Consider the following 19,710-nt stretch of genomic DNA (forward strand, 5'->3'; position numbering starts at 1 on the left):
TTTAACGAATGTCTTTTGAAAACATGTCTTTCCCCATATATTAATTTGATTTAAAGTAGCCAACTTTAATCTACGATATGATGCTAGAAATAGAGTATGGATTGGAAACTAAGATCCAAGAAAATAAGGCCAAGACTCAGACACCAACAGTAATATGCTAGAGTGTTAATATGTATGTTTATCATAAGCATAGACATGACACGACTTATTTGCTTTGAACAAGTATGGTTTACTACCAGCATGAAAGCTAAACCAAAGGCCATTAAACCACCTTCTAACTTCAGATGAGTCCCCTGTTGTTTTGCCCTCCAAGTCTACATGGTGGAGAAAAATTCCGAATCCTAGGATTGAGTCGATCACGGGGCCCAGTACGGGTACCAGCCCCAAGGACGGGCCAAATATCGTGTGGACCGCCTATCATACGAGGTACCTGAGGGACAAAGAATGGGTTTGGATGCCTAACTGCTGCTCTGATCCCCCTCCTTTCCTCGACATTCCTGCGCTTCTCCTTCTCCCAAGTCACGGCAAACGCCTTTTTCCAACTAGCATATCCCTGACCCTCGGTTCTCTCATTTGGAAATTGTTCATTAAACTTTGACTTCCACAAGTCATTGCTTGATGCCAAATATCGCAGTTCCGAGCACACACAGCTTGTCTTAGCTACATCAACACCAGGCAGCAACTCCAGGATTTTCATTTTTAGATCAGTAGGCAGTCTTGTAAAGCAGGGAGGTAGTTTTAAACCATTTTTCTCGCATAAACCGATCAATAATGGTAATGCAAGATTATCTTTCACTTCTCTCCAAAACTTAAACAACTCTTTCTCAGGTGATGTACTCGAAACACCTCCATCGAATCCTTTGATATTTTCGGTCAAACCACAATTCGCCCAGACAACATTCAAAAGTGGCACTAGTTCATCCTCATTCACTTTCAAAAAGTGCGTACTGTGTCCCCTTGATTCATTCTCTAACGATCCATAAACAGTCATGAACTTCCCTAAGCTGTGAAATTTCAAGACAATATTGTCAATTCCACCACCCCGGGCTACAATGTCTGGCAAAGTGTATGACACTGACGGCATAAAACCACCTGAAGGCCAATTATTCTTAAACTGAAAATTATCAATTTGCTTATTTGAATTTCGATCAAATCCCACAAAACCAGATTCTGAAAATACCGCATGAATTGCCACTAAAGTCAACTTGTGATCACGTCCACAATCATCTTTCAACTCGTCCATGAATACTTTCCTCAAATACCCAGGTACAGAAAAGGAATCCTCGACCGCGTCTGCTGAAAAGCCATCACTAACATTGTAATTGTCATCACAACCATCATCTAACTCCATGTAACCCCCCGCAGATTCCTCCAACTGGGTTGCCGTATCTAGTGTTTCCGTATTCAACCCATCAGACTCCGAAATATTGGGTTCGCTGAGGCTATCACCGGCATCCAAATCTTGAGAAGCTTCAGATTCCAGGGAGGGATGGATATTTTCGGGGTTCGAATCATTAGCAACTTCTTGCTCCGAAACAGGTGGATAATTCTGCACTAAATCAGGGTCGAAAGTAAAGAATATAAGATCTCCAGCGGCGACCCCTAAGAGCTGGAGAGAATCTTCGGCACCCGGCGAGGCGGACCGAAGCTCGTCTTTTCGATTCAGGGAGAGGCGAATCGAAGCGGGAGAGGGGGAATTCGGGAGGTTTTGAGAAAGAATCTGCTTGAGTTGGCGAAGGGTACATGGATTCGGGGCTTCGACTTTTAGGGTTTCTTTGAAATCAATTGATCTGAGCCTGAGTTTCATGGTTTGCAGCTTCAAGAATCTGAAACTTGACGAGCAGGAAATTGAGATCGTTAAAGTCGGTTTGAGGAAGTCGACATTTATCCAAAAATTTACGGGTGAAATTGCTAAAATACAAAAAAAAAAAAAAAAAAAACATTTTTCTAAAATTAATTTGATTCTAAAGATAAAAATAGCATATTTAAAAAAATTGAATGTAGGAAAAATTAACTTAAAATTTAAAATAAAATTATATATTACTAAAAAATCATCAAATCTTTAATGTGAGATGGATCAATCACAAACCTCGATTCAGACCATTATTGGAGTTGTCTAAGTCTGGACTGCAAACCAATGGTCTTCGCCCCGTTTCCGGCAACGTACAAGCGACAATGAGGGCGGATTCGAAAGGAAACGGGTAGAGTTATCGGTTTCTTGCGTGCTAGATTCTTGCCATAATCCAAATATGTCAAAATATCATGCAGTTATTTTGACATACATATATTTTCTCGACTGGAAGTCCAAGATCTTTAATAAGTTTCTTTTGTCGCATAAAAACTCTCTGGCACTGAGTTATCGGAAGGACATAGCTCAGATATTAACTGACACATATCATTGTAATTTCGCTCAGACGTGTTATGCTCTTGTTTCATCTTCAATAACCGAGCTAACACAGACAACAAAGAATGACCGTGTGGATTTCTATCCCAAATTTCTTTCTCAGCAGACTTAATCATTTCGTACAGAGATTTTATAGGACTGTTTGGACTTTGAGGATCATCATTGCCAGAGTCTGTACGGTGATTTTCTTCGGCAAATTCATTTGTTTCATTTTGATTTGTGTCATCGAAATATTGGTTTCCATGTTCAGTATTACAGAAGTATTGATCAGATTGAATCGGGTCAATGAATTCTTGTTGAGTTAATCTGTTTACAAAACAAGTAGATGAAGAAGGAGCCTCCATATTGAAGTTTGGAAACATAGGAAGGACATACTGATCACCGTGAAACTGCCAACAATAATAGTTCGGTACGAAGCCATATCTACCCAAATAAAACTTTATAGTATCGACATCCTCAAAATATTTGTTTCGACACTTCTTACGATTGCATGGACATCGTAATTTTCCATCCAATAAACACTCAGGATGACTTAGTGCAAATGACACAAATGTTTCCACACCAACACAAATGCAAATGACACAAATGTCTCCACACCAACACAAAATTCACTACTTAAGAATCCATTCTCCAACCTACGATACATCCAACTTCTATCTGTGCTACCCATTGAAGCCTACAAGTGTTTAAATAATTAATTTATTTAAAATCTATTCTCAAAAACTATAAAACGAAAAGTTAAATAAGTATCTACAAAAATAACATTAACTTAATTATCTAGTAAAACAAAACTCATGCATGATTTACAAAATAAATAATCTACTACGCTAAAATTCATAAATAAACTACTACGCAAAAATTAAAATTAAATATTAATTTTTTTGTAAAGAAAACGCTTTAAAAATCTGACATCCGCGAAGATATGCAGATCCACGTAACGCTGGAAGATCACACCGACGAGCAAATCTACGAAATTAATACGAAAAAATGTTAGTACAAAGTAAAAAAACCGAAACTGCGAAAAAATTGATAGTGAATTGGTCTATAGGACAACAGAGATAGTCGACGTCGAATCAACATCCACATGAAGAGCGAACAAATTATGTTGAAATCAAATCACTAATCTACAAAGAATGACCAACAGTTATGTAACTTATGTTCGAAGATTGTCCTTAATGCCGATGTAATAACAGAAAATTGGACAAACCGACCCACTGGAGTCTCGGATTAAATCACCATTGCCGAATCGCCTCCTCCTTGGTGCATCTGTCTATGTATGTATTGAGTTTGTAAATGTCAGTTGGTGGTTTAAGACACGAACAACCATGCAATCCATGAGTCTGCTGCCATGAACCATCACAGATAGGAGTTTTTTACTATATTTTAAAATTTTATTATGACACAAAAATTAATTATTCTCACTACAAGAATAAATGCTTATGGTGACATTCATAAATGTCATCATATTAAATATTTAGTGACATTTAAGTTTTAGTGACACCTCCAACAAATGTCATCTATTCCAATGTCGTCTTAAACTTACTGACATTTTTTAATGTCATTATAAGATGTTAATGATAACTTCATACGTATTACTAATTATTCATATAATGACAATTTTAAATGTCAGGAAAACTCATGTTTAAATACATTTATAGATGTATTGTTATTATAGTAATAATGACAAATTTATATGTCAGTTAAAATCATTTATTATGACAACTAAAAGTGTCGTGTATGTTATTTATAGTGACAATAACAAATATGAGAATATTTGGGTTGGATAAATATAGGAGGAGGGAAAATTAGATAAAATAAATGTGAGAATAAAAAAACATATTAGATTAGTTATCCTGACATTTTTAATTGATGTCATTTTTTATATAGAGAGAGACAATTATTTTCCCTCCTCTAATATTTATCTAACCCAAAAATTCTCACACTTATTTATAGTGAATTTTTTAGTTTTTTAATGATTTTTTACGATGTGGGAAAAGTAATTGTTTCCCTCCATATAAAAGATGCCATCAATTAAAAATGTCATTATAACTAATCTAATATGTTTTTTTATTTTATACATTATTAATTTTTTACCAGTATCATTATTAAATATTTGTAACAACATTTAATTAAAAGTGTCTACAAAAAAGTGTCACAATAGCAATTTATTGTTATAGTGTTTGGATTTTTCAACATTAATGATATATATAATATAGTATAGACTCGGTTCATAACCTTAATAATATATATATATATATATGGTACCGATAAAGTGTGGAATCCATATAACTAGTTTTATTATATATATATATATATATATATATATATGATATACTTATATATATATATAAGATTTTGAATTTAAACTGAATATAAAAAATTTATATATTTTTTAAATACTTTTATTTATAATTTTTTTAGGGAAATATTTAAGATAAGTTTTTGCCCACTTTTCCCTATTCAGGTCTTATCTGCTTCCACCGCTTTGAAAAAACATCTTCCTCTTCTTTGTATTCCATTTCCAGTGCTAAAAAAATGGCGATTCCGTTTGGTGCCATCTCGAGTCTCATCGCTGGAGAAACAGTGTCTTTTGTCAAGTCTTCATCTTCTGCGGTTGTTAGAACTTTTCCCGTTCACATGCGCTCGATGACGATTTCGGCGGCATCGAAGCCGGCTACGGGAACTAAGAATCGCGAGCCCAGGGGGATAATGAAGCCTCGCCGCGTGTCGCCGGAAATGCAGGCCTTCCTCGGTGGGGTCCCTGAGATTCCTCGTACGCAAGCTCTTAAAGAGATTTGGGCTTACATCAAACAACACGGCCTTCAGGTACGTACGCTTGTTTTCTCGAAAAAAATGGCTGTCGGTAATTTTGCTAATGTTGATGAAGTTTGTGTTTTTATGCTTTTACATAGTTTATTGGTTCGGTGGAGAATGGAACCATGGAGATTTTGTTTTTGGTGGTGTTATTATTATCTTATGATTTGTGTATAGTATGGGAATCTGGAGTTTGCAAGTTCTCGTGTTTTCTTCAATTGTGGTGTGTGAGGTGTCTGTGTGACATCGATTACATTATTTCCTTCGCCGTTTATGCATTGTTGAACAAATCTTGCCTCTGCTATTTCCATTTGCAACTTACACACCGATGGCAGCAGCTGCTGCAAATTATAGAGCCCAGAAAACAGTTTGATTTGAGTAGTTTTTTTTGTTCTGTATTTGGCAATTAACCATGATACATGGCAGTGACGGAGCCAGATGGTGGTAGGCAGGGTGACCGGTCCCTTTTCTCTTTTAATTTCTTCTGTACATTAATTTTTTCATGTGTTATAAATTCACGAGATCCATATACATGATTTCACATCCCTTCGACTTTTTCAAGCTTTAAAGCTGTAGTTTTGCGGCTTTTACCCCATGTGTGAAAATTCTAGGTCTGCCAATGAATTATGTTGATATACTTGACTGACACTGATCAATTTAACTCTATCCTGGAGGTCTTGCAGCTGAATATACATATATTGGGCTCTGTTCATTTCTTTTCATTTGTAAGTTAGCAACAAGTCCTTGTTCAGTTGAGTCAGTTCGAACAATTTCAGGATTTTTATCACTTTCCTGTTTGTGTCAGCAAAAAAAAGCTTAGGATACAATGCCCCCAACATAGTATTCATCTATCAGTCTTTTTCCCCTGGAGAAAGATTAACTTGAATTTTCCTTATGCTAGCAAGAATTTAAGACTTCAGTTATACACAAATATGTCTCACGAATATAGTGAATTTGGATCATTGAGGTTGTAATTTTATGCAACATGAACTGAAGATAGAAGTTCATGCAGTCAATTCCTTATATTTTAGAATTGAAAAGGTTGTTTGATGACAATTACACTATTTTTGCCTGATAGAATTCTAGTTCGACCTGGATTTAGCTTTTATTTTAGGTAAAAGATGAGGAAACCATGTGATTTCACTTTGCACATATAATTGAAGAAGAATTGACTCGGTTTCTCATCTCATTCTAGGACGCTGCAGACAAGAAGGTCATTGTCTGTGACGATAAGCTAAAGAAAATTTTTGGAGGAAGGGATCGTGTTGGGTTCCTCGAGATTGCTGGTTTGATGAGCCCTCACTTTCTCAAGGGAACTACAGCCGATGGATAATTGATCTGTGTTTTGGTATGAAATCAATCTTTTTTGTACATGAGATTAGTGGTTGGTTGACGGATCGCTGTCGGGCAAAAAATCTTTCCTTTTATAGACTGATCTTGTAGTACTCAAGATCAATGGACAACTGAAACTGATTCCACTTGAGAGAGACATCTCTCCCCGTGGTTTTTGCAATGGCTCGTTTTGTCATTTGGACTTGCTTGTAAGCTTTGAGGTGCAAAATGCATGTAGTTGCTGCATATATATCCGTTTTTAATACTGGCCAGGTACGCGCATGGATCGATTTTCCGATCGATGTGCTGTTTTTGCTATCCGGGTCTGACTTATCTTCATATCATACTCTAATCCGTTAATAGGAGTTTGGATATTAATTTTTCAATCCATATCCACATATTTGGATTTTTTATTTTTTTTTGGATTTAATAGTCGTTGCCAAGGATGCTCGATCCTGCAAAATTTTTAGGTTATTTTTTAAAACATTTAAAAGAAATTTTTTTTATGAGTAAAATTAATTCTTGTTTTGAGAAAAGTTCAAAAATTAAATAAGTGGAAATAATTATGATTTTATTAGTTTCACGAATCGTTAATCATAAAGATATAAAATTTACGTAGTACAGGTATAATTTATAGAAGAAATTTCTAATTATACATAAAGGTATGAGGACCTGCCTTCAACCGGCTCCACCTGTGGAACATCTGACGCTCCATTTACTTTTTGCTGTACACTCGAACTTAACATAATAGTTTGTAAACTAGTCAGATGAACTGTATTAAACAAGTTTTGTTAGACAAACTCGATCGAGAAAAATATTGATAAGTGAAATCAAACTTAATCATTAGACCTCATATTCAACAATTTTACCAACTAGAACACCCCAAAAAAGATATTTTTTTTAATCATCCGATTGTAAGAAAAGTTTCCCACTAATTTTAAAAGTATGTTTGTAGGGTGAACGCTTTTTTTTTTTTTTGGGCTTAATGATAGGGACTAAAATTCAATGGCATATAAAGCAAAATAAAGTCTCTTTGAGTAATCTGGTTCCAAAAGAAGATTTTGAGTATAATTAAGTAGTATATTTTTTTTTTCTTTCATTAATCTTTAGGTGTCATTTGAAATTGACAAGGAATTTTGTACGATATTAGAAAAACACTGGAAAGCTTTATTAATTTCAAAGTGGGAATATTTTTATTATCAGACAATACTTTATCGATATGAACGCGAATTTTAAAAAGTCGGAATTATCCATTTTATTTTTTTGAGAAAGAAGCATTTTATCAATTCAACAATCACTAAGCAAAACATCATAAATGAAACCAAGGTTGTCATAAGAATTAAAAGGACTAGCGTATGGAATGACCGCTCTAATAAGTGTATGAGCAAACTATATTCGTTTATTTTCCAACGAAACGAACTTCATGCGAATTTTCTTGAGATAGAATGGAGTAAATGTTCCAATTAACTAATATGATAAATAACGTGGGCCCGAAATACTAGCGTATAATATATATATATATATATATATATATATATATATATATATATATATATATATATATATATATATATCCCGACTTTGATCAATAGGCAAAACGATTTTGGAATGAAAGAGAAAGGAAGTAATATGTCATGACTGTCGCGAATCTAGAATGGATATGCAGGCTAAAGAGGTGGCTCTCACCATTATTCAATGTAGAACTTTTTCCCACATACTCATATAGAATCTGTACAATTGATTAGTACAAGTCAAGGTGAACTCACTATTCAGAACCCAAGTCACATTGTTCAGATGAACCATATACTTGGATTGGAACCCGTTGTTCACTGGACTCTGATGGATTGGTTCTGACACATACGAGTGTGCTTCAAACACAATATTCTCAATGAGCTGCAATAGCTCGTATTCTAAGAATATAAACACCGATGAATTAGATCGAGTTTGATTTTAAACTAAGCGGAAAATACTCGAAATAATATTTCGTTAATAAAGCTGATTAATTTGAAATCCTTTTAACTTGTGTAACTGAATAACAGAAATAAGAGGAATCGGTTCTTGCTTGTATCAATTCAGTTATGGTGAGAACTGAACTGATATCAGTTCGAAATTATCAAATCAATTTGAAAACAATAGTTAAACAGTTAAGTACATAAGATATTTTTATGGATGTTCGGAGACTTCAACTGCTCCTATGGCCCTTCTACCATCTCGGGTAGGTTCCACTAGAAAACTTTGATCTATACAACACCTTGTACAAACCTACTCAGCTTTGGACTTATGCTACTGCCTAACTAAACTCCTAGCCTAGACTGAAGACAGCACCTTCCAGCCAACACTAGTTTGACGTCTATGTGTCAAATACTACATACAAAAGTTTAACATATTTGTGCAAGACTCAATGCAACTTATCAATACCCTCAATTTTCTGTATATGTGAGTGATTGTGTGTGCGTGTGTGCGAACCGATCTCATGAATACAACATGAAAATGTTCTCACACACTAAGAATTTTGCTTCTACATTAAGCTGATGGCAAGCCCTATTTATCTCTTCTTTTCTGATCTTCACACACACTTGTTTGTTGATGGTCCGTATCTTGTATTTATAGAGGATTTGTGACCGTTCTTCAAGACTCGTCAAAAATGTCCATTGCAGTTTGAATATGTTCCTCGATATTTGTGTCTTGTCCTTTCTGACAGCCATTTTGGAACGTCTTGACTTTAAACTCTGCTGCAACGTTCATTATTGTCCTTTGACTGGACAATTCTTAAGGTCTTCTGCTGAACTACCTATCAGCTAGACAATCAGTTGAACTGGTCTTTGATATATCAGCTGAACTTGTTCAGTTTGGACAATCAGTTGTCGCTTTCAGTTTGCGTCTCGATAGCTTCAGTTTATGCTCGGTAGCTTTTTGTGCACTTAGGTAAATTCATTAGAAACAAAATAACAAGTTTTGTTAACATCAAAATCAAGATTGCGAACATGAAATATTCCAAAAGACTCACTTTCCGGGCCTAAGCCACATTGTTCAGTGGACTAGTAATCCGGTACAATGACCGTTGTCTTGGCTCCGTTCATTCAATCATTTAATCATTCTCTCAGTCATTCAATCAGTAATAGTCGATCGATAACCATAAAGAAATTAATAAATCCAAAAATTCAATATTAAGTTCGTTAGGTCTGGTCCAGTAGCTTGTCAAAGACTCGAGTATGGTCCTAGGAAGGTTGCATAGGGTCTGGACATGGTGGTTAGGGTCTAGGCTTGAAGGATCTCATGGTTGTTTAAGTTATGGTTTTCGAAACTAGGGCAGAAAAATTCAGTAGGCTTTTAGGCTTGTTCAACGGTTTTAATTGGCTTGATTTGGGTTGCATAGGGTATGATTAGGTGTTGATAAGCTATGGTTTAAGTTTGAAAAGTTTGGATCAGTTTCAAAGTGATTCAGGTTAAAATCGAGACGTAGGTTCAAGTTTTAAAACGAATTGAGAAATTAGTCGAAGAGCTTAAGTTTACGTCTAAAAAATATTTATGGGTGTATTTTAAGGTGTTGTGTTAAGTTTGGATGAATTTTGGTTGTCGTTTTAAGGTCCAAGGGTGATTTGGGAAAGGTAGGGTTTCATGAACAAAACAGTCATTTTAAACCTGAAAAATGTTACGCGTCCTGGCAGTACGCTGAATGTTGTAATAAATGTTAAAATGTTTATTTTGAAAGTTTATGAAATTTTATGATACAAAACAATAAATCTAAATGACGTGTTGCAAGCTTGATTTAAAATAAAAATGTTATATGCATGGATTTTTATAAGTTATTGAAATAATGAAAGGGACGTGACTTGATTGTAACTAAGACGAAAGGATATGATGATATGCAAGGTCAAGGCTCAGTTGACGGGTGAAAGTGTCACTGATGTCCCTTGTACCATGATTATACGTAGATAGATACATCGACCAAAAGCTGAAACGAAAGTCACAATTAATGATTTGAATTCAATAAAAAAGGAAACGTATACGTATATAATGAAAGAAAAATATTTAAAGTTATGCATGTTCATGAAAACTATTTTATTAAAAGTATTTTCACTATTGCATGTGAATGTATATGTACTACTTGCTATCATGGTTAAGGTTTGCTGAGTAATTAGACTCACCATGTGTGATCGATGCAGGTGAGCATGATTTTGATATCGTTGGAGGATTTGATGATTGAATTAGTTGGACAGATGTTGTATATAACCCGAGTACTTTTGTTAGTTTTTCCGCATCAGCATGATTTTAAATATTTTGATAACCTTTATGACTTTTATGTTTTGGAGGGGTTTTGAGAGGATTTAAGGAAAAAAAAAAAGCTATTAGTAAATGTTTTACAAATAGTGTCGACAATTACGACTAAGCAATTTCCAAGAAAGAAAGACGTTGCCAAAAGTACTTACAGACATTATTTGATGCTTAAATTGTTAATACAAACGACACGTTATTTAAAATTTTCAATACCAACCATCAATCTTATAAAGGATACGTTAACTATCTAAATTGCGTATGATTCTTCATTAATTTTATAATTGGGATATTATAAACTCATCGGCGGCTTCTGAAAATTTTTGATTGGTCCAGAGGAGCAAAATGGGAAACTCCAATGAAACCTACGGCCTGCTTCCGATTCCAATCATCATTTTATCGACAGAAATTCTATCTCGAGTTTTGGGCGATTTATTGTGCTTTGACTCGTGACTGAAACTTTTTTTTTAAACACGTAATTATAAAAAAAATATTATATTGTTCGTTTAATGACATGATTTTATGTTAAAAGAACTAAAATTGATTGAAAGAACATAATGACATAATTATTTTCGATTGACAAAAAAAATATAAAATTAAAAATATCACACACCAATACATACAAAACTAAAATTTATATTAGGTGCATGATAATTGAGATCAGACGTAATATCCCAGTCGAACTCGTATATGCAATAATGACACATAAAATATGTTAAAAATAATTAACTAAATAATTGTGCTCCTACTAAGTTCAAATAATAATAACAAAAAAAGTAAAATACATGTGAGATCCATGGGAAAATGATGGATTGTGTGAGATTCTTAGATAAATGAATAAATTTGAGTTATTTATCTTTTAAAGATTATTTTGGTATTTTTTTGTTTAAAATATGATATAATTTAATTAAATTAGTCACTTTTAATTAGTAGTTTGTTCGTTTTCTTCAATTCTTAGATAAATGAATAAATTTGAGTTATTTATCTTTTATAGATTATTTTGGTATTTTTTTGGTTTAAAATATGATATAATTTAATTAAATTAGTCACTTTTAATTAGTTGTTTGTTCGTTTTCTTCAATCACGACACCACCTTTAACTCTTTGAAGCAAAACGTAGAGAACACATACGAAGAAGAAACAAGAAAGAGAGAAAAAACCTTTCTACCAAAATCCTACCAAAAATCAACTCAAAAAAGGAATTCCTTACCAAAGTTGAGTGAGAGAAGACTGTGGCCTTGGTCTTGGGCGGTGAATGGATTCCATTGATGATCTGGACAGTTCACTGTTACTGCACTCAAATATTCCTCCTTTATCATCCTCTGCAATCATGAGGGTGAGGCATCTCCATAAGAAAGGTGACTCGATTGCTTGCCTTTTTAAACCTTTTCTCTCTAATTGGGAAAATTTTCGGATAAGGGTTGTGGAAATCAGTGACTTCATTAACCAGCGAAAGGAGCCGAATAATCCAGAGTTTTCATCTGGGTTTTTCCCTTTTTCTAATATATATGTTGTCTGAAGTTGGGGCGGATTGAATGCAATTGCAGCGGGGTGTAGGTAAAGATACAAGAAAGCTTAAGCCTTTTCAATCTTGGCTGTAGGATTTTCAAAACTTTCTTTGTTTGATTTCCTTTTTTCCCCAATAAAGATCGAAAAAGACTTGATCTTTTATCCATATTGCCATTAACTTTCGAATCACCATCTGTATCAAACCTTTTTATATCTGTTTAATTCGTTCCTGCAGCAGTTGTTCTACTTTGTTTTATCTCCCGTTTTCTTTTCATTGTTAATATCTTGTGCTTGGAATCTGTTCAAGTTGTAGCATTCCATCTTTTTCTTTCCACATCCGGGTTTCTGGTTCGGCTCAGCTTGACGAGTCTAGGCCTACCCCATTTATTTAATTCGTGCTCTGGTCATAATCGAATTTGACCTCTACCAAACTTGTAATTTGATTGTTTTTTTTCCTGGTTTAAACTCCAACGATGCTTATCCTAGAGGATAATAAGGGAATCCAAAAAAAAAAAAAAAGATCTCGCTGATATGTTATAAACTGGACCCAATTATTTCCTTTTTCAATCTTGGAGGGCATTAGAGCATACTGGTAGATATTTTGGTCTCGGTTCTCCCTTCCACAGCTTATGAGCAAATGAATTTTTTTTAATCGAAATAAAGTATTAGTGAATATGTGTCTTCCTCCGATCCAACGATCAGGGACGATATGGACTGCTTTGGCACACATAATAACTGCCGTGATCGGTTCCGGGGTACTTTCGCTAGCATGGAGCATGTCACAGCTCGGATGGATTGCGGGTCCATTGACCATGTTGGCATTTGCATCAGTCACCCTTACTTCTGCTTTGTTTCTCTGCAATTGCTATAAACATCCAGATCACAATCATGGACCTCACAGAAACGGTTCGTTTTTGCATGCTGTAGGGGCAATTCTAGGTGAGACGTAGTTTACCAATCGTGGCTTCGGGTGCCCGAATTCTTTCTCTTTACTGGTTTTTACTTGTGAATGTTTAAAAGTTTGTTTTGTGGTACTTTAGCGTCTGACTGCTTGCGGTATGAAACAATTGGCTAGTATGGATACAATAATTGGCTTTTTCAAGTGTTTTATTTAGGAAAAGCACAGGCAGAAGCATAGAAGCAAAAAATTAGAGTTCTTGAGAAGTGTTATTACAGCGTCAGTTTCTCTTCCAAAACACTAGTTTTTTTCATTAAAAGTTTTTGTTAAAAAAAATAAAGTGTTTTTTGGGGAAAAAATATTTTTTTGCAAATGCACTCCTCCGAATTTAGCATTCATTTGAGTATGTGAGTTTGCTTCTAAAGTCATTGAATGTTATCTCTGGTTAAAGAATTCTTTATTCTTTGAATATATATTTTGTGCACTTTATGTCAGGTAAGAAGAATGCTTGGGTGTGCGGTATCATAGTGAAGATAAATTTCATCAAGGTAGGTATTGTTTATACCATCACATCCTCCATCAGTATGAGGTACGTAGATAAGCTTATGTTAATTGTTGCTTATTCTTTCCCGGGTGGGAACATAGCCCATCTTGTTATGAATTGATTTCAAATGATACAGAGCCATTCAGAGATCGAATTGTTACCATTACGAAGGGCATAAATCGGCCTGTAAATATGGAAACACTTATTATATGATCATTTTTGGAGGAGTTCAAATTATCTTATCCCAAATACCTAATTTTCGGAATATTGAATGGCTTTCTGTCATCGCTGCGACAATGTCTTTCATATACTCTACCATTGGAGCCGCACTTGGCTTGGCCAAAGTTATAGGTACGAATGTTTAAAGTGTTGTTAGCTGAGGATCAGTTGAATCTGTTTAATGTTTTGTGGCTTCCATTTAATTTGTCTTGTATTTCGATTTCGGAACCGGATATTTATATATAGAGAATGGAGAAATCAAAGGTAGCATTGCTGGAAATCCAGCTTCTACCCCTGCCAGCAAAGCATGGGCTATTTCTCAAGCACTTGGGGACATTGCCTTCGCTTTCCCATTTTCCGTGATATTTCTAGAAGTAATGGTACGGGGAAATAAAAAATTTGTAATTTTTCCTAGAAAACACTGGTTAGTTATTTGACTACTAAGGGATTGAACTTTTTGAATATGTGAAGGATACTCTGAGGTCCTATCCACCCGAAAAGGTCACCATGAAGAAGGCATCCATTTTGGCTGTCATCACCACAACTTTCTTTTACTTGTGCTGTGGAGGATTCGGGTACGCAGCATTCGGGGATTCCACTCCTGGGAATCTCTTGACTGGGTTCGGGTTTTACGAACCATACTGGCTCATTGATTTTGCTAATGCATGTGTTGTTCTTCATCTTGTCGGAGGATATCAGGTATGAAATTTCATCGACGAGTCTCTTTTTCAGGTAACGATTCCACATTATTTTATAATATTCGTGCATCATTAGGTGTTCAGTCAGCCACTCTTCGCGAGTGTTGAGCAATGTTTTAGGGAAAAATATCCGAACAGCAGATTCGTGACAGGTGATCTGAAACAAATATCGGCATTGAGACTGAATCCTTTGAGCTTGTGTTTCCGGACCGCTTACGTTGCATTCACCACGGGATTTAGCATGCTTTTTCCATATTTCAACCAAGTCGTCGGTGTAGCAGGGGCGATCAACTTTTGGCCTATCGTCGTGTATTTCCCCGTGGAGATGTACTTGGCACAGAAACATATCGAACACTGGACGAAAAGGTCGGTTTTTTTAAGAGTGTATAGTTTAGTTACGTTGATTGTGATGCTCTATGCCTTCGTGGGATCCATCAAAGGGTTGATAGCCGCAAGGTTTAGCTAGGATGGCAGCAGATTTATGCATCCATTAACAGGTTACTGATATAAATAATATAAAGAAATATAATCAACGTTTATTGGAAAAAAAAACAACTCCAAAATATTTGGGACCATCTTCCGCTTGAGCTAAGGTTAAAAGCACGGAATGTATTTACACCATCACCATCTTCAAATAAAATATTTTCTACAGTAGAATGAATAACATATAATATAACAAAGCAGGCCTGATACACCAGCAACTCCCATTATACGAAATGAGTTCAGTGTCCAATTATGAAATTTTCGGAAAAAAAAAAGATGAATCGAAATATAGCTGTCACACCAAAAGTAAGTGCGAAGAACCAATCACACTGATGTGCGTGGTCCATAAAATAAATGGAGAAGACAATAGTTTTTTTTTTTTTTTTTTTGAATTTTAAAATGAAAGTTATGCACATCTTAAATTGAAATGATTTTTTTTTATTATTAAAATCTAAGTGGGTAAAAATATTTGATATACATTCATGAAAAATTAAAGAACACGTGTAGTACATAAGTAGAAATTTGGCAAGTGGTGGATGGATCAATGTAGAACCAAATATGAGCATGCATGGGAACGAGACTTGTTTAGGTAGATCCAACATTTTCAGTTCAATCGGGACTCGTAATTTCAAAGTGTCAAGTTAGTACTTTAAAAAAATAAATATTGGAGTAGATTTGATTAGTGATACACTCTCCATTAATCAGATATTTGAGAGTAAAAAAGAATAGTTGGTGGTGATACGGTATCACATAAATTACATACAAAATGACGCAGACGCAAATAAGTATTTTATGAGACGGTCTCACGAACTTTTATCTGTGAGACGGGTCAACCCTCACATATATATAATAAGTAAGCAAACTCAAAAATCATAATATATATATATATTATATATATATATATATATATATATATATATATATATATATATATATTGTCGTGGAAGATTCAGCTAGGCTATATTATACAATCTTATCTAATATATATATATATATATATATTATTTGAATAAATGATTCAGCATAAAGTCATCATCCACCTAAGTATCACATTGGTCCAATAGGAATGCAATTCATTCTCTCCGTTTACGTGTCACCCTAAATATTCGGAATTCATCTAATCCCGCCACGTACCCCTCCGACAATCTCAGCCTTACGCGTGTCGCCGTTTGCTGTCTACGAGAACCAACGAATTTGCTTCTCTCACTCACTCTCCCATGCACACTCTTTCTATATGTGGCACCCATTTCAATTATTATATCGGCCGGGTCTCACATTTACATTCCAATTTTAAGTTTGAAATATTAAGTTCGAGATTCAATAGTAGCAATTCGTTTCCAGAATCACATTAAACACAAAAACTCTTTTTACACGATTTTACAGATGCATTTTGTGACACTTATATTTTATTTGAGTCATCGATTAAAAATTAAAAAATATCAATTTTTATTATAAATATGAATAATATTAACTTATCCTACATATAAAAAAATTCTCTCTTAGATATTTGTTATGGGTATTTAGGGAAATTTAACATTGACTTTGCGGCTTGGTATGGCGACACTCAATCAACTGGGGCTAGAAGAGAGTTCCATAATGTTCTCGAAATGACAAGAATGTCCCCGCTACTAACAGACGTGTCCAAATTAAGGTTGCTGCCCACCAAAGGAGATATCCTAAAGCGAAAGTCCTCTGGCTTATTCCGGAGAACTTTGAAGAAAGTCGTTTCAGATAAAGTTTTACCTTATGTTTTCCAAAGGGTACTCACTTTTTATTGGAGTTGAAATTCTACGGACATTATAATTTAAATTTTAATTTTTAAAATTCATAATATCATATTAAATTACCAAAACTTAAAAGAGCTGTGTTTATTTTACTTGTTTCGCTTTGCAACTCCTACGGCTGATCCTTATCGATAAAAAAAATAAAAATTTATTCACCACGTGTAGTAGACCACATGCAATACAATAATATTAGGTTCAAAATTTTATTTAAATTAAATAACTTCAATGCAATTACCCCTAAAAATGGGCATGCATGCATGTAAAGTATTTTATTACGTTTTACAAAATCCATAAATGTGTAGTTATTTCGAATATTTTTGTTGTAAAAAGAGAATAATCCGGATATTAAATATTAAGAAATCCAAAATATAAATGTAAATTAAATTGATTATAAAGTCAATTATCAACAAAGTATCGATGCGTAACGCGTTTGATATAAGGTATAGAAAGTAGTTTACAAGTTAAATATCAATTAGTTGGTGTATAAATAAAAATTATATTTGTTTGACTTAATTCAAGAAAGACTAGCTGGCTTAATACGTGAGGAGCTTCTTTTGTTCACTGATCTACTTCACAACTCTCTATTTCAAATTTATTATTATTATTATTATTATTATTATTATTATTATTATTATATTAGGCAAAAACTTATGTGAGACGGTCTCACGGGTCGTAGTTGTGAGACGGATCTCTTATTTGAGTCACCCATGAAAAAGTATTACTTTTTATGCTAAGAGTATTACTTTTTATTGTGAATATGGGTAGGGTTGACCCGTCTCACGGATTATGACCCGTGAGACGGTCTCACATGAGACTCACTCTTATTATTATGTTGTTTTTGGTATGTTAATAAATAGTTTCATAAGTAATTATCATTTATTTATTTTGTATATACATAATAAGATATGATGTTTTGCACATGAAATAATTTGAAATTTGTTACTTCTCATTCAAGGCACATTGTTTGCTTCTATAATATAAAAACATATACAGGTTAACATGAATTTGTAAAAATATAAATGAAATAGTTATTATAATAATTACTTTAATAATAATAATGATTAAGAAATAGCATGTCTATGTATTATAAGATAAAAACTTGTGTGAGACGGTCTCACGGGTCGTATTTTGTGAGACTGATATCTTATTTAGGTCATCCATGAAAATTTATTACGTTTTATGTTAAGAGTATTACTTTTTATTGTGAATATCGGTATGATTGATATGTCTTGCAGATAAAGATTCGTGAGGCCGTCTCACAAGAGATCTACTCGTATTATAAATTATTGAGATAAAAAAACTAATTATTTCCTTATGTAATGATATTTTTTATTGTTGTATTTATCTCACTCATGATTTTTGAAATTAACTTTTTTTTTTTTTTTTATGAAATGATTTCCATCCACATAATTTTTTTTGGGAAAGTTTACATTAAGATAAGTTTTGGATGCCCTTTTTTAACGATAGAATTAATATTGATAAGAGTGACACAAAATCTTCATTTTTTTATTAAATGAAAGTAGACTTTATATCGAGGAATGAGTTGTACATATGTATGAATAAAATCCACCGCCATTCCCCACGCAACTTCTAACTTCCCCAAACCCTTTAAATACACACTTCTTCCCCAAGCTTTCCTTCACATTTCACTCAAGTCTTTCCAAACTCTCTGTTCTCTCACACGTCACACTATATATGGCTCTTGAAGCTCTGAACTCTTCCGCCGCCGCCATGCCGCCTGTTTTGACTCGCCGGTTTGATGACTTTCATGATGGAAACGGTGGTCCGGAAACACCCTTCAGAAAAGGGAAGCGCGCGAAGGGACAAGGGTCGGATGATTATTGCCAATCAGATGAAGAATACTTGGCCGTCTGCCTTGTTATGCTCGCACGCAGCGGCGCCGCCGCCACCACCTCCTCCGCCCCCCGCCCCGTGTCACCAGAAGTCAGAGGCGAGAACTTGCCCACCGAAAGTACCACCGCCACGGCCACCGCCTCGGCCTCGAAACCGACAGAACAGTCTTCTGCTAAGGCGGCGACTGCCCAGAACCAGTCTTACAGGTGCAGTGTTTGCAGTAAATCTTTCCCGTCGTACCAAGCTCTGGGCGGCCACAAAGCCAGCCACCGCATCAAACCACCGGCCGCCACCACCTCCTCCTCCGACAGCAATATATCAACCTCGGCCTCCATCCCGGCGTCGAACGTATCACCTCTAAACCCAACTGGAAGGCTTCACGCGTGCTCCATATGTCACAAGACCTTCCCCACCGGCCAGGCTCTCGGCGGCCACAAACGCAGGCACTACGAAGGCAAAATTGGCAACGCCGCCTCCAAGAATACCGCCGTCTCAAAAAGCGTCAGCGCCTCAAGTGACATGACTACTTCTCACGGCGACGGAGACAGCACCGCAGCCCGCCGGAATTTCGACTTAAACCTCCCGCCATCTCCGGGACTCGAGTTGAACTTGATGATCGGTCTCGGAGAAGTAGAAAGCTCCGTATAATTTAATCATCTGTTATTGTTAAAAAAAATATACGTATTAAACTTAGATTCATTTGAGTTTACTTCTAATATTACGTACTTGTTATTTATTGAATTTGAAAAGAATTACTTACACTTGTAAATGACAATTGATTGATTCTCTTTATTCTTCGAAAAATCTGTCACTATTATTATACTGATAATTTATATAAACATATACATTTTCTCAATTTTTTGAGATGTACATTCGAATTCAATCATATTATATATT

The 19,710-nt window shown here is 34.9% G+C and overlaps 5 protein-coding genes across 9 annotated transcripts in view; 4 read left to right on the plus strand and 1 right to left on the minus strand.

Annotated features, from left to right (window-relative positions):
* LOC140826935 (uncharacterized) overlaps positions 1-19,710 on the plus strand; it is a 36,747-nt gene that overhangs the window by 8,226 nt on the left and 8,811 nt on the right. The gene's annotated exons all lie outside the window — the stretch shown is intronic.
* Positions 125-1,887, minus strand: LOC140826931 (F-box protein SKIP22-like). The gene has a single exon (XM_073189481.1). It carries the CDS (start codon positions 1,805-1,807, stop codon positions 281-283), a length of 1,527 nt encoding a protein of 508 aa, XP_073045582.1. The 5' UTR covers positions 1,808-1,887; the 3' UTR covers positions 125-280.
* Positions 4,857-6,813, plus strand: LOC140826932 (uncharacterized). Its single transcript, XM_073189482.1, has 2 exons — positions 4,857-5,230; positions 6,414-6,813. Exons 1-2 carry the CDS (start codon positions 4,940-4,942, stop codon positions 6,549-6,551), a joined length of 429 nt encoding a protein of 142 aa, XP_073045583.1. The 5' UTR covers positions 4,857-4,939; the 3' UTR covers positions 6,552-6,813.
* LOC140826933 (probable amino acid permease 7) lies at positions 11,927-15,229 on the plus strand. Of its 4 annotated transcripts, none has more exons than XM_073189483.1 (7): positions 11,927-12,182; positions 13,036-13,272; positions 13,727-13,820; positions 13,912-14,126; positions 14,241-14,374; positions 14,466-14,693; positions 14,769-15,229. In XM_073189483.1, exons 1-7 carry the CDS (start codon positions 12,080-12,082, stop codon positions 15,156-15,158), a joined length of 1,401 nt encoding a protein of 466 aa, XP_073045584.1. In that variant the 5' UTR covers positions 11,927-12,079; the 3' UTR covers positions 15,159-15,229. The 4 variants fall into 4 exon arrangements, with proteins under 4 accessions (XP_073045584.1, XP_073045588.1, XP_073045586.1 ...); XM_073189485.1 differs by having other exon boundaries at positions 11,942-12,381; XM_073189487.1 differs by lacking the exon at positions 13,036-13,272.
* LOC140828325 (zinc finger protein ZAT6-like) lies at positions 18,585-19,662 on the plus strand. The gene has a single exon (XM_073191313.1). The coding sequence runs from the start codon at positions 18,655-18,657 to the stop codon at positions 19,459-19,461; it is 807 nt and encodes a 268-aa protein (XP_073047414.1). The 5' UTR covers positions 18,585-18,654; the 3' UTR covers positions 19,462-19,662.

This window comes from Primulina eburnea, chromosome 3 (assembly GCF_022965805.1).
Source record: "Primulina eburnea isolate SZY01 chromosome 3, ASM2296580v1, whole genome shotgun sequence".
In the NCBI taxonomy this organism is placed as follows: Eukaryota; Viridiplantae; Streptophyta; class Magnoliopsida; order Lamiales; family Gesneriaceae; genus Primulina; species Primulina eburnea.

What these genes read in the sequence shown, in the direction of transcription:
- LOC140828325 (XM_073191313.1), top strand. Translation starts at nt 18,655, where the DNA reads ATGGCTCTTGAAGCTCTGAACTCTTCCGCCGCCGCCATGCCGCCTGTT.
- LOC140826931 (XM_073189481.1), bottom strand. Translation starts at nt 1,807, where the DNA reads ATGAAACTCAGGCTCAGATCAATTGATTTCAAAGAAACCCTAAAAGTC.
- LOC140826932 (XM_073189482.1), top strand. Translation starts at nt 4,940, where the DNA reads ATGGCGATTCCGTTTGGTGCCATCTCGAGTCTCATCGCTGGAGAAACA. An exon ending in TCAAACAACACGGCCTTCAG is followed by an intron (nt 5,231 to 6,413) that starts GTACGTACGCTT and finishes ATCTCATTCTAG; the next exon opens with GACGCTGCAGACAAGAAGGT.
- LOC140826933 (XM_073189483.1), top strand. Translation starts at nt 12,080, where the DNA reads ATGGATTCCATTGATGATCTGGACAGTTCACTGTTACTGCACTCAAAT. An exon ending in TGCTGTAGGGGCAATTCTAG is followed by an intron (nt 13,273 to 13,726) that starts GTGAGACGTAGT and finishes ACTTTATGTCAG; the next exon opens with GTAAGAAGAATGCTTGGGTG. An exon ending in ATCTTGTCGGAGGATATCAG is followed by an intron (nt 14,694 to 14,768) that starts GTATGAAATTTC and finishes GTGCATCATTAG; the next exon opens with GTGTTCAGTCAGCCACTCTT.